The sequence below is a fragment of the Colias croceus genome, chromosome 16 (assembly GCF_905220415.1).
Source record: "Colias croceus chromosome 16, ilColCroc2.1".
NCBI lineage: Eukaryota > Metazoa > Arthropoda > Insecta > Lepidoptera > Pieridae > Colias > Colias croceus.
This window is the reverse complement of record NC_059552.1, coordinates 7285621-7297301: the sequence shown is the minus strand read 5'-3', so window position 1 is coordinate 7297301 and position 11681 is coordinate 7285621. Positions and strand designations below refer to the sequence as shown.

At 32.8% G+C, this 11681-nt stretch overlaps 1 protein-coding gene and 2 non-coding genes across 3 annotated transcripts; 2 read left to right on the top strand and 1 right to left on the bottom strand.

The window, feature by feature from the left end:
* The first annotated feature begins 360 nt into the window (after positions 1–360).
* On the top strand, positions 361–11574 carry LOC123698380 (dolichol kinase). Its single transcript, XM_045644988.1, has 9 exons — positions 361–791; positions 918–1168; positions 1467–1684; positions 1986–2174; positions 2482–2691; positions 3124–3198; positions 9710–9893; positions 10248–10325; positions 10888–11574. The coding sequence occupies exons 1-9, from the start codon at positions 673–675 to the stop codon at positions 11034–11036; spliced, it is 1473 nt and encodes a 490-aa protein (XP_045500944.1). The 5' UTR covers positions 361–672; the 3' UTR covers positions 11037–11574.
* On the top strand, positions 3484–3602 carry LOC123698788. Its single transcript, XR_006752455.1, has one exon. It is a non-coding gene; the product is annotated as a 5S ribosomal RNA (ribosomal RNA).
* Positions 10596–10714, bottom strand: LOC123698787. The gene has a single exon (XR_006752454.1). It is a non-coding gene; the product is annotated as a 5S ribosomal RNA (ribosomal RNA).
* Positions 11575–11681: the final 107 nt, after the last annotated feature.

Sequence of the window (11681 nt, the reverse complement as noted above, 5' to 3'; positions counted from 1 at the left end):
AACGGATTTTAATGTGGTTTTTTTTAATAGATAGAGTGATTCAAGAGGAAGGTTTTTGTATATAATTTATTAGGTTTTAGACAAAGTGGGCAAAGCCGCGGGCGGTAAGCTAATCTCATATATATTAAACAAGCTTAACCCCGAGGCTCCACCCGCTTTGTCTAAAACCTAATAAATTATATACTATAATCTTCCTCTTGTTTTATATAGTTGCAACGAATATTATAAATATATTAAATTATATATTCAATATTTATATATTCAGAACGTACCGGTAAACTCGACTATTGACATCTGAGAGCAATTATTGACATTAATATTATTGATGTGTCATTTGTCAACGTCAATTAATTCAATTTTCATTTCTCACTTGTTCAATGTTGTTGTTGTTATTCATTGTTATTTAGATAGTAAATAGTTTAAACGTGGAAGAATAACAGCTTTTATTAGAATATTGATAGATGTGATACAAATTATTATTTACTAATTATTACTTTATAAAGTAATCTGAGATAGACTGGTTTTATCACACCCAAATCATAGTGCACATTAAATTACAAATAAGTACATATTATACTAAATTATCTTTAGATATGAAGCTATTAATTATGAGATAAGCTTATATTTTAATTGGGAATAACAACGTATTTCACATTGATAAAATACATAAATATGGCTGAGTTTGTAACAAGAAAAATATGTGAAACTATATCAACTCAATATCGTAGAATAATTGAACCTTTGGATAAACACATAACATTGAATTTACGAGACGGTGGTATTGAAACAAGGTATGACATCTCCCACAAAAAACCTATAATACGTGCGGCAGTTAACTAAAGAAACCTCCATTTCAACCTTACTCTTATAAAAATCTCAATAACAATTCTTTAAATGTTTTCTTTTATTTTTTCTAGACCAGCGAAGAGTAACGGATTGTGGTGTCAGTTTATATTACCGTCAGTGTTGATCTTGTATTGTATACTGGAAGATGTGCCGATTGTATATAAAATAAGCACATGTTTATCATTGGGGTTGGTTGCGTACTGCTGTCTATTTGTTCTGTTTCTATCTCTATCGAGTCTTGTTGTAAGGGAACCTGTGTATGGAGGCTGTGTTGCAGCGAGTTTTATTTCTACACTATTTATGTATGGTGCATTGAAACAAGGTAATTTTTGGTTGCAAGTGCCAAAAAATGTTATACTTAAATCCTAAAAGAAATGTGCAATGTGTAGGAATTTGATGTACCTATCAGATTATTAGCAAAAGCAAAAATGTAAATAGGTATTTTTTTATCTTACAACAAATAATTGGAACTAAATAATGGGAAAGTAGATGTACAAATAAAATCTATATTATACAAAATCTCTATCATGAATATCAAAATAAATTCATAATAAAATGAATATCATCTCATAATTGCTGCCATCAAATTAATACCCACATAAAAAAAAATTCTTTCACAGATTTACTCCTATCATTATCAGCATCAGCAACAACAGTGTTATCATTTGTGTGGCTGCTTCGGCACTCGCTCATAAACCTCCCTAAAACGTTCACAATAGGAGAGGCTGTGATTGTCGTTCAGAGTGTGGTACTGTTTGTAGTAATATCTATACTACATATAATATTGGGCCTTTCTAGAGAAGATGAGGAAATGTATTTTATTCATGTTTCTGTTTTGGTAAGTAGTAAATATTCTCTAGCTGTTATAGCAAAACTTATGTCATATATTAAATATATTGAAAAAATCTTTTGAGAGTAATAAGTTGTATAATAGTTTTTTTTATTTTTTTTATTATTATCTGCTTATTCAAAATGTTAGCAATTGTTTACACCTAATAGAATTACATATGTGAGCTTAAGTTATCTGTGAATCTAAGTTCAGCAAAATATTTCACAACGATCAACAACTGTTTGTTTATTTATAAGTTAAAAACACAACTTTAAGTAACTCATGAAGTATTTCTTTAATTCAATTTCAGGTGGTGTTACTAGGAGTAGTTTTAATGATAACAGGATTATATTTACTAAGAAAAGAACTAAGAACTATTAAGTCATTACTAATTATAATTGCATTAGGTGCTATGTTTGTGCTAGTCTTACTACATATATTGATTGGATCTGATTTTATGAAGCAAGCAATAAAATTAGTTTTTTTCACTGGAAAGAGGGTAAGAATATTATAACATACACAAATAAGTTTCAGCAAATAAAGATGTTTTTTTTTTTTTTGGTTATCGCCTTTTTTAAGTAGGTATGCTAAATGCTGTTTTCCTATTTCCATTATTCAAAATTAGTTTTTATTCAAAAACACATGTATTATCCCAGCTTTTTAATTTTTTGTCTTCATTCGAAAAACAGACAAAAAAAATGTCTTTTTTGTATATGCAGTGGACAAGTGTAGGCTGTACAGTGTACAATGATGATGATGATTCGAAAAAAAAAACAGCAAATATTAAAAAAAATTTTTTTTTTCAGAAAGAAATCATCACATTCTGGTTAATTCTCGTCCTCATATCAATATGCGCGTTAATGATACGTACGAAATTAGCTGTAAAAGCTACTACTGTGACTAGAAAAACATTTCATATACTGGCGTCACTTGTTTTCCTGTCTGGCATACTGTTTGATGTGAGGCTGATGCTCTTTGCTGCGGGAATCGTTCTTGCGTTGATTATATTTGTAGAGGTAAGTTGATCTTATTACTGCATAAAGATAAACTTCATTTAAATTACTTTTTTTATAATTCCTTTCGATTCCTTTGCATGTGTAGAAGAGTGTAGATATCTATACTTCTATACTAATATTATAAAGAGGAAAGGTTTGTATGTATGTATGTATGGTATTCACACATAAACTACTGAACCGATTATAATGAAATTTAGCACACATATAGAGGGTAACTTGGATTAACACATAGGATAGGTTTAATCCCAGAAATCCCACTGGAACGGGAACCATGCGGGTTTTCCTTTGAAAACGCGGGTGAAAAGTTAGTATTTAATATTTTTAAAGAGTGGAAATATTTTTTTTTGTGGGCAAAGGCACGACATTTTTTAATAGTAGAGGCAATTAAGCTAAGATTAATAATGATTTAATAATTTTGTTTCTTTTTTATAGGCTTTAAGAAAAAGTGAGATTGAACCAATTTCTTCAGCACTTCAATCTGCTTTCCTGGTATACAGTGATGAAAAGGTAAACGTTTTCACATAGTAAATCTATACTTAATACTATAAAGCTGAAGAGTTTGTTTGTTTGTTTGAAAACGCTAATCTCAGGAACTACTGGTCTGATTGGAAAAATATTATTATTGCAGCGTTAGATACCTCATTTATCAAGGAAGGCTTTAGGCTACATAACATCACGCTAAGACCAACAGGAGCGGAGCAATGCGGGTGAAACCGCGGGGCACAGCTAGTATAAGATAAAAATAATTTGTGTCTATTCTTTAATATATTTTATATTTTCGCTTGCTTTGTCGCCAACGTCCATACCACGTTGAATACACCGGTTCTCGTCCGATCACCGAAGTTAAGCAACGTCGGGCGCGGTCAGTACTTGGATGGGTGACCGCCTGGGAACACCGCGTGATGTTGGCTTTTTGCGATAATTTTTTTTTATTTTTACAAAGCTCTTCACCGGAAGGAAGTTAGCGCGGAAAGTTTATTTTTTTTAATTATTAATATCTCAAAAAATTGCTCCTTAAATGCTAAATCAGAATCTGTAATTGCTCCACTTCTATAATTATTAGTTTATTTTTAATTAATTTTTTTTAAAAATCCAAATACTTACTGAAAACTTGATTTCCCTATAGAATGAAAAATATTCACTTTTCATAGATTTTTTTTTGCTAGAAAAATTGCTCCCGATTTGCTCTATCAATTACAAAAAAAATATTTAATTTTGATAATTTTTACAATAATTAACTGAAAAACTATGTTTGCATAGTAAACTACTGCGCTATGACGTCATCAATTATTGTCGTTGCGACGCATAAGGGCCATATTTACATGTATCAGCACTGCAGCGATATCTGTAAACTGATTATGTTTTCTTATTTATATTATTTACTAGATTTCTGCCCGCCGCTTCGCCCGCGTTTTCAAAGGAAAACTCGCATAGTTCCCGCAAACGATAGCAACTTGACACCGAAAGATGAAACAAGCGACTGAAACACAAATTATGTAATTAAAAATTACTTGAAGTTTTAATAATATGAATAAACGTACTTAATATGCGAGTTTAGGGATGGGTAGGGAAATGTTTACAAATATACCTATAATAAGAATGATTTTAAATACATAATAATATCTGTTTCTTTCAACTTTTGCTAGATGAAACTCAATAATTAATTTATGTCATAAGTAAAATTTTATGTAAAACCTATTGTCAAAAATAATTCTTTATATAATTATATATTATATTATATATTTATTATATTATATATCCATACTAATATTATAAATGCGAAAGTAACTCTGTCTGTATGTCTGTTACTCAATCACGCCTAAACTACTGACCCAATTTTCATGAAATTTGGTATGTAGATATTTTGATACCCGAGAAAGGACATAGAAAGGAAGTTCCCCCCGCGCGCTTGCAAGGGTTAAACGCATTCGCTCAGCTGTTACTTTAAAAAATAAAATCTGTGAATATGTCGTACAAAACTTTGGAAAATGTTATTCGTGAGTTGAATAAGACTGTGTTACATCTGCAAGATAAAGTAACTTCACTAGAAACGCTTATTCTTGAACAGAATTTGATTATAAAAGATTTTGTTGAAAGTAAACAAATGCGAGATCCGACGGTACATTTGAGTTCACCAAATAAAAAGTGTGATGAGGAAGAGGGTAACTCTAAGCTGCGGCCACTTCGCGATGCTCGTCTTCGTGCGCTTACGACTATCAACGTCGCGAAGCCCAAGGTGCGAGCAGGGAAGAAGACATTGCCGCTCGCATCTCCGTCCCCACCGAGCGGCACTGACGGCGAGATCACCCCTACTACGTGTGCTACGAAAGTCACGCTGAACTCGCAAGACGCGTTCGTGGATGCCGATGGTCCGGACGACCGTAACGGAGTCGGGGCTACAACGGATTGGGTCGACGTGAGGCGGCGTCGAGTTCGACGTGAGGCGAGAAATGTAGCTCGTGGTACGGCCGCGCCCGGTTCGACGTCATTGGAGGCGTCCGAACGTAAAAGTTACTTGCATATCTATTATTTAAAAAAAGGTACTACAGTCGAACAAATTATAAAACATTTGTTATGTATTTGCCCAAATGATAAATGTTTGGTGGAACAATTGAATTCGCGTGGTGACTATGCATCCTTTAAGTTAACAGTTCCCACAAAAAATTTGGACACTTATATGTCGCCTATTCATTGGGCGGAGGATGTGCACATAAAGCCATGGCGTAGTGGATTTCGCAACCGTAAAACGACACAAAACCCCTAAATTAAAAACTATTTGTATGTTTTATCAAAACGTGCGTGGTTTGCGCTCAAAATTAGATGTATGTAAGAATTCTATATTAAGTGAACAATACGATGTTTATGCTTTAACTGAAACATTTTTAAATAGTAGTGTGTGTGACTCAGAGTTGTTTCCTAACGATTATGTTGTATTGCGTAAAGATCGGTGTAATGATTCAGGTTGGGGTGGTGTATTGTTAGCTATTCGAAATTGTTATGATATAAAAAATATTTGTATTAAAAATTACTTAAGTAGTTGTACTGATTGTCTCGAAATTACAGTAGCCACGGTCAAACGCAATGGCATTAATATGTTATTATGTGTGTTGTATATACCACCTGGTTCTAAGGATGACTTATATTATGATATTTTTAAAATATTAGAAGAATTAAGTACACGTTTCTCATCATATAAAATTGTAATATTTGGCGATTTTAACTTAAATTCAGCTTCAAAAAATGTTATTTACAAATATAATAATATGATTTCCTTCAGTAAGTTGCATCAGTATAAGTAATACTATTACGAATAAGATGGGTGGAATTCTTGACCTTGTATTAAGTAATGCCAGTAGCAGGGAATTACAGGTAAGTAGTGACACACCACCACTTGTCCCCATTGACAGTTATCATCCGTCTTTGTTGGTGAAATTAGCATATTTAAGGACTTACAATAAAAAAATTTCATGTGTACGGTCTCGCAGTAAACTAAATGAATGGAATTTTCGTAAAGCAGATTATAATGAATTATATGCGTGCATACAATCATTGCGTTGGGATGACGTTTATTCCTGTACTAGTGTAAATAGTGCCGTAGATAGTTTGTACACACAATTATCTAATTGTTTCAATAAATGCGTCCCAAAAAAGAGACATTCTATGAATAGTTCACGATATACTTATCCGACGTGGTTCACTACGGAAGTTGTAACTAATATAAAAATTAAATATTTTAATTTAAAAAAATATAAGCAGTTTGGTCTACAGTATAACCTTGAAATGTTCAAATACTATAGAAGTAAAGTAAAAATACTTATCAATCAGGCTTATCAGAACCATATAAAAAAAATTGAAGCCAACATTAAAGACGATCCCAAGAAATTCTGGGCATTTGTAAAGGAGCAGCGGTCATCAAGTAAGTTGCGTATCGAATATGACTATGATGGTGTTAAAGTAAGTGGTATTGACGCCGCAAATGCATTCGCTAAATATTTTCAATCAGTATTTTTAAAAGAAAAACCAAAACTTGATTATAAGGAGGCTTCGCTTGTATCCGGCGTCGCATCATCACGTATTTCTATAGATTACATTTCAAAATCTGATATAAAGCTTGCAATTCGGCGCCTTAAAGCGCATTCGGCAGCAGGTCCGGATAATATACCGCCGTTCGTTATTAAAGACTGTATATCAATTTTTATTGAACCTCTTCACTACATATTTAATTTGTCTCTCCGAACAGATACGTATCCTACCGTATGGAAAACTTCGCGTGTTACACCGGTTCCAAAGAGTGGCTCCAAAGTGAGCATTGAGAACTATAGACCTATCGCGGTGCTATCTACTTTTGCAAAACTGCTAGAAATTATTTTAAATAATCACGTCTCACAACAAATAAGTTCTCGATTATCGGATTGTCAGCACGGTTTTCGTGCCCGTAGATCAACGTCAACAAATTTGATTAATTTCGTCGACTACGCTTCTAAAAACTTAGATCGTAAAAAACAAATCGATGTCAGTTATTTCGACTTTAAAAAAGCGTTCGATCGCGTAGATAATGACGTCCTTTTGCGCAAATTTTCTATGATTGGTTTCACTCCCAGGCTGGTAAAATATTTTGCAGACTACCTCCGGGATCGTTTTCAATTTGTACAACTTGGTAGTTATCGTTCAGATCCATATGCCATCAATTCTGGTATCAGTCAAGGCAGTACCCTCGGTCCTACTCAATTTCTAGTAATGATCAACGATCTTCCTGATGTTATTAGTTCTTCCCAGTGTCTTATGTTTGCTGACGACCTAAAATTATATTTGGCTATAGGTAGTATTGAGGATTGTCAGGCATTACAAAACGATATACATAGCGTTTGCGAATGGAGTAAAATGAACCGTTTAGATCTTAATGAGGCAAAATGTAAAGTAATGACTTTTACTAGGAGTAAGTCTCCACATCTCTATGGCTATAAAGTTTCGGATAGGATTGTAGCTAGAGAGAATTCGATTCGTGATTTAGGCGTATTATTCGATCGTACCTTAAGTTTTAATGACCACATAATTGACTTATGCCAGAATGCATATAAAGCCCTTGGATTTATTTTTAGGCAGACTGCTCGTTTTAATGACAAAACTGTTATCATTAGCCTTTATTATGCATTTGTACGTAGTAAGCTCGAATATAACGCTATCGTGTGGAGCCCACATGAAAAAAATTACAAGTTAATGATTGAGAAAATTCAACGTAAGTTCTCAAGATGCCTTTTCCAGAAGATGTATGGATATTATCCCTACTTATATCCATCCTTGTACGTAACGGGGATGGTTGGAATGGATACACTGGAACTACGACGCGAGCGCGCGCTTATGGTTCATTATTATCTGCTGTTAAATAACAAAATTGACAATCCCGTGGCACTGGGGGCCTGTGGTGTGTGGGCACCGAGCTGCTCCGTGCAGTGGCGCTCGCGTCCGCTGTTCGCGGAGAGCCTGCTCCGGACGCGAGCCGCTTGGAGTGCACCCACCCATCATGCACTCAATTTGTTAAATAAATTTTTACGTCCTAAATCTGAAGTTGACCTATTTAATGTTAATATTGTATCGTTTGTCTCTAATTGTACCTTATTTTTAAGTCAGACTTTCTAATAATTGTTATCTTTGTGCGTTTTGGTATGTTTTGTACTGTAAGTCAAAGATGTATAAATGAATGAATAAATAAATAAATAAATAGGCTATCTCGAGAAAATGACGCAATCCCGGAAATCCCACGGTAACGGGAACTATGCGGGTTATTCTTTGACTGCGCAAGCGAAGCCGCAAGCGGAAATCTAGTAAATAATATAAATAAGAAAACATAAAAATTAAGGTCTTAATAGTGCTGCATTGCTGATACATGTAAATATGGCCCTTATGCGTCGCAACGACAATAATTGATGACGTCACAGCGCAGTAGTTTACTATGCAAACATAGTTTTTCAGTTAATTATTGTAAAAATTATCAATATATCTATAGGGAAATCAAGTTTTCAGTATTTGGATTTTTTAAAAAATTAATTAAAAATAAACTTATAATTATAGAAGTGGAGCAATTACAGATTCTGATGGAGCATTTAAGGAGCAATTTTTTGAGATATTAATAATTAAAAAAATTAACTGCGTTAAAAACAACCGACTTCAAAAACGGAAAAGTAAAAAATAAAAAAGATTTGATATTATTAATTACTACATATTATTTAGATGTGCTATTTATTAAATAGGTTTGATGTCGGTGCACGGGCTTAATACTAAGTGCTTAGTGTTTGGCACCGACTTCAAACCTATTTAATAAATAGCACATCTAAATAATATGTAGTAATTAATAATATCAAATCTTTTTTATTTTTTACTTTTCCGTTTTTGAAGTCGGTTGTTTTTAACGCAGTTAATTTTATTTAATACTTTTTAGTGTAATTTTCAACACGAATCAAACGAGCCCAAACTCGATAAAGTTGAGTCAATATATTACTGAGTTCCTATGGCCACCTTCCGATTCCATCATCAAATCAGCTCTATGTCATGATAATGTTTAATCGCTATCCAATTTACACATTTATACAAAATTTCAGCTCAATCGGTTACCGGGAAGTGAATCAAAGTTACTTGCTACATTCCAATTAAGTCATCGAGTACAGACAAAAATGCTCATAAAATAAAAACTACTGGGCCTAGCCGAATAAAATTTTTATGGGACCAATTCGACACCATCCTGCATCGAACAAAAAAAGAATCACGTAAATCGGTTCAGAAACCTCGGAGTAATCGGTGTACATACATAAAAAAAAAAAAAAAAAAAAAAAATATACCGACCGAATTGATAACCTCCTCCTTTTTTTTGAAGTCGGTTAAAAAAAATAAACTTTCCGCGCTAACTTCCTTCCGGTAAGCTCTTCAATGTTTATTTTTATAATTCATTGCAATTTATAATTACCAATATTTCACTACATAGCTGTAAAATGTCTACACAATTTTTTATATTAAATTATTTCAGGACTGCGGCAGCCTAGCCATGACACCTCTATATCTATACATAGGGCTCGCCTGTCCACTTATACTAGTGCCCTCCCACAGCCCTCACAATACTTTAGAGTTACTCAGTGGAGTACTATCTATTGGTGTTGGGGATACGGCAGCTAGCTGGTTTGGTTCGAGGTTCGGGTTTAATAAGTGGCCTGGTAAGTTAATAATTACTAATTAGTAATAGTTATATGTAGTTATTAGTAAACTAATTAGTTTTGCTTTTATATTATTAATTTTACTCAGTAAGCCAAAAAAACAAGCAATTTTTCAAATGAAACTATCCAATAAATAAACTTTATTTGCTAAATACATTTTGTATTGTATTATGTATTTAAATTTGAATATAACATTAAAAAAAGGTTAGAGTCACTCAAATACTACTGTTAATGTACATAACTCAGCCCCCGGAATCACAGAAACAATAGAAAATCTATTGTGTCGTGGCCCGATCGGTCCGCTCGGGGCTCAATGGGTTAAGTAATTTAATAATTTATTTATTTCTGTTTCAGATAGCAGTAGAACAATGGAAGGCACAGCTTTTAATATTTTATCACAAATAGGAACGGTTTATACATTAATTTTATTTGGTAAGTAAATAAATTTTATACCATTTCAACTTGATAATGTGAACATATCTAGATTTCCGCCCGTGACTTCAATAGCGTTTTCAAAGAAAAACCCACAAAGTTCCCGTTCCTGTGAAATTTTCGGGATAAAAAGTAGCCTTAGATGTCTTATTCTAGGTCTTCAGCTACCTACACACCAAATGTCATTGTAATCGGTTCAGTAGTTTATACGTAAAATAATAAAAATCTTGCAAAGAACATGGTTCAAATTGATTTAAAAATTTAACAAAAAGCCAACATCACGCGGTGTTCCCAGGCGGTCACCCATCCAAGTACTGACCGCGCCCGACGTTGCTTAACTTCGGTGATCGGACGAGAACCGGTGTATTCAACGTGGTATGGACGTTGGCGATAGAGCAAGCGAAAATAATGATCATAATGATCTTATAAATACAGAAGAATGTATAAATTTATTTTTTAATTGATTTTTAAATGAGATGAGGTTGTATTTAAATTTATTGCTACGCATACACATTGTACAACATTTATTGTGTAAATAATTACCGTACTTTTTTTTTTTCAGATTTATTACACACAAGAAATGCCTTACTTCGCACAGTTATAGTTGCAAGTATAGGTGGATTCGTGGAAGCGAAGACTGAACAAGTCGATAACCTAGTCCTGCCTCTTGTTACTATGGCCGCTTATCAAATTACGCGATTTGTTTTATAACATTAATAAGTAGGAATATTTATAGGAAATCTACCTAGGTCATAATGGAGATTGGTGTAGACCATTTGAGATTTTTTTTTATAATTGAAGCTTTAATGTGAAATGTGAATTATAATGAGTTAATACGTATATGATTATAGAGGTGAAAATATCATAATTGCATTTGATTGAAAAGCATTTACAGCTATGTACCAAGTACCAACCAAGTACCAACAAATCATGGATGTCAAATTTGAAATTGTATGTTTAATTAATGTATGTTTGACGTTAATAAGATAGGTAATTCACAAAATAAAGATTAAAAATGATTATAATATCCATGACAAAGTAATGTAGATTGTAGATAATTTAAAAAGTTAAAATATAATTATTAACGATGCACCTATTAAATACAAATGTATCATATTGTAATAGCTAGGTGGCATAAAAGTTTACGAATTGCTAGTTATGTATTTAGAATAATCAAATTAGTCAAATACATTCCTATGTACCAAAGTGCTCATACCTGTTTTTAAAATAAAGATAATATATTTATTCATTGCTGTTTTTTCTTTAGACTAATCTACAGAAATATGTTATAATTGTATGAATATAATATTATATCACAATTCACAAATAAATTGTTTATTATATTAGTTTTAAAAC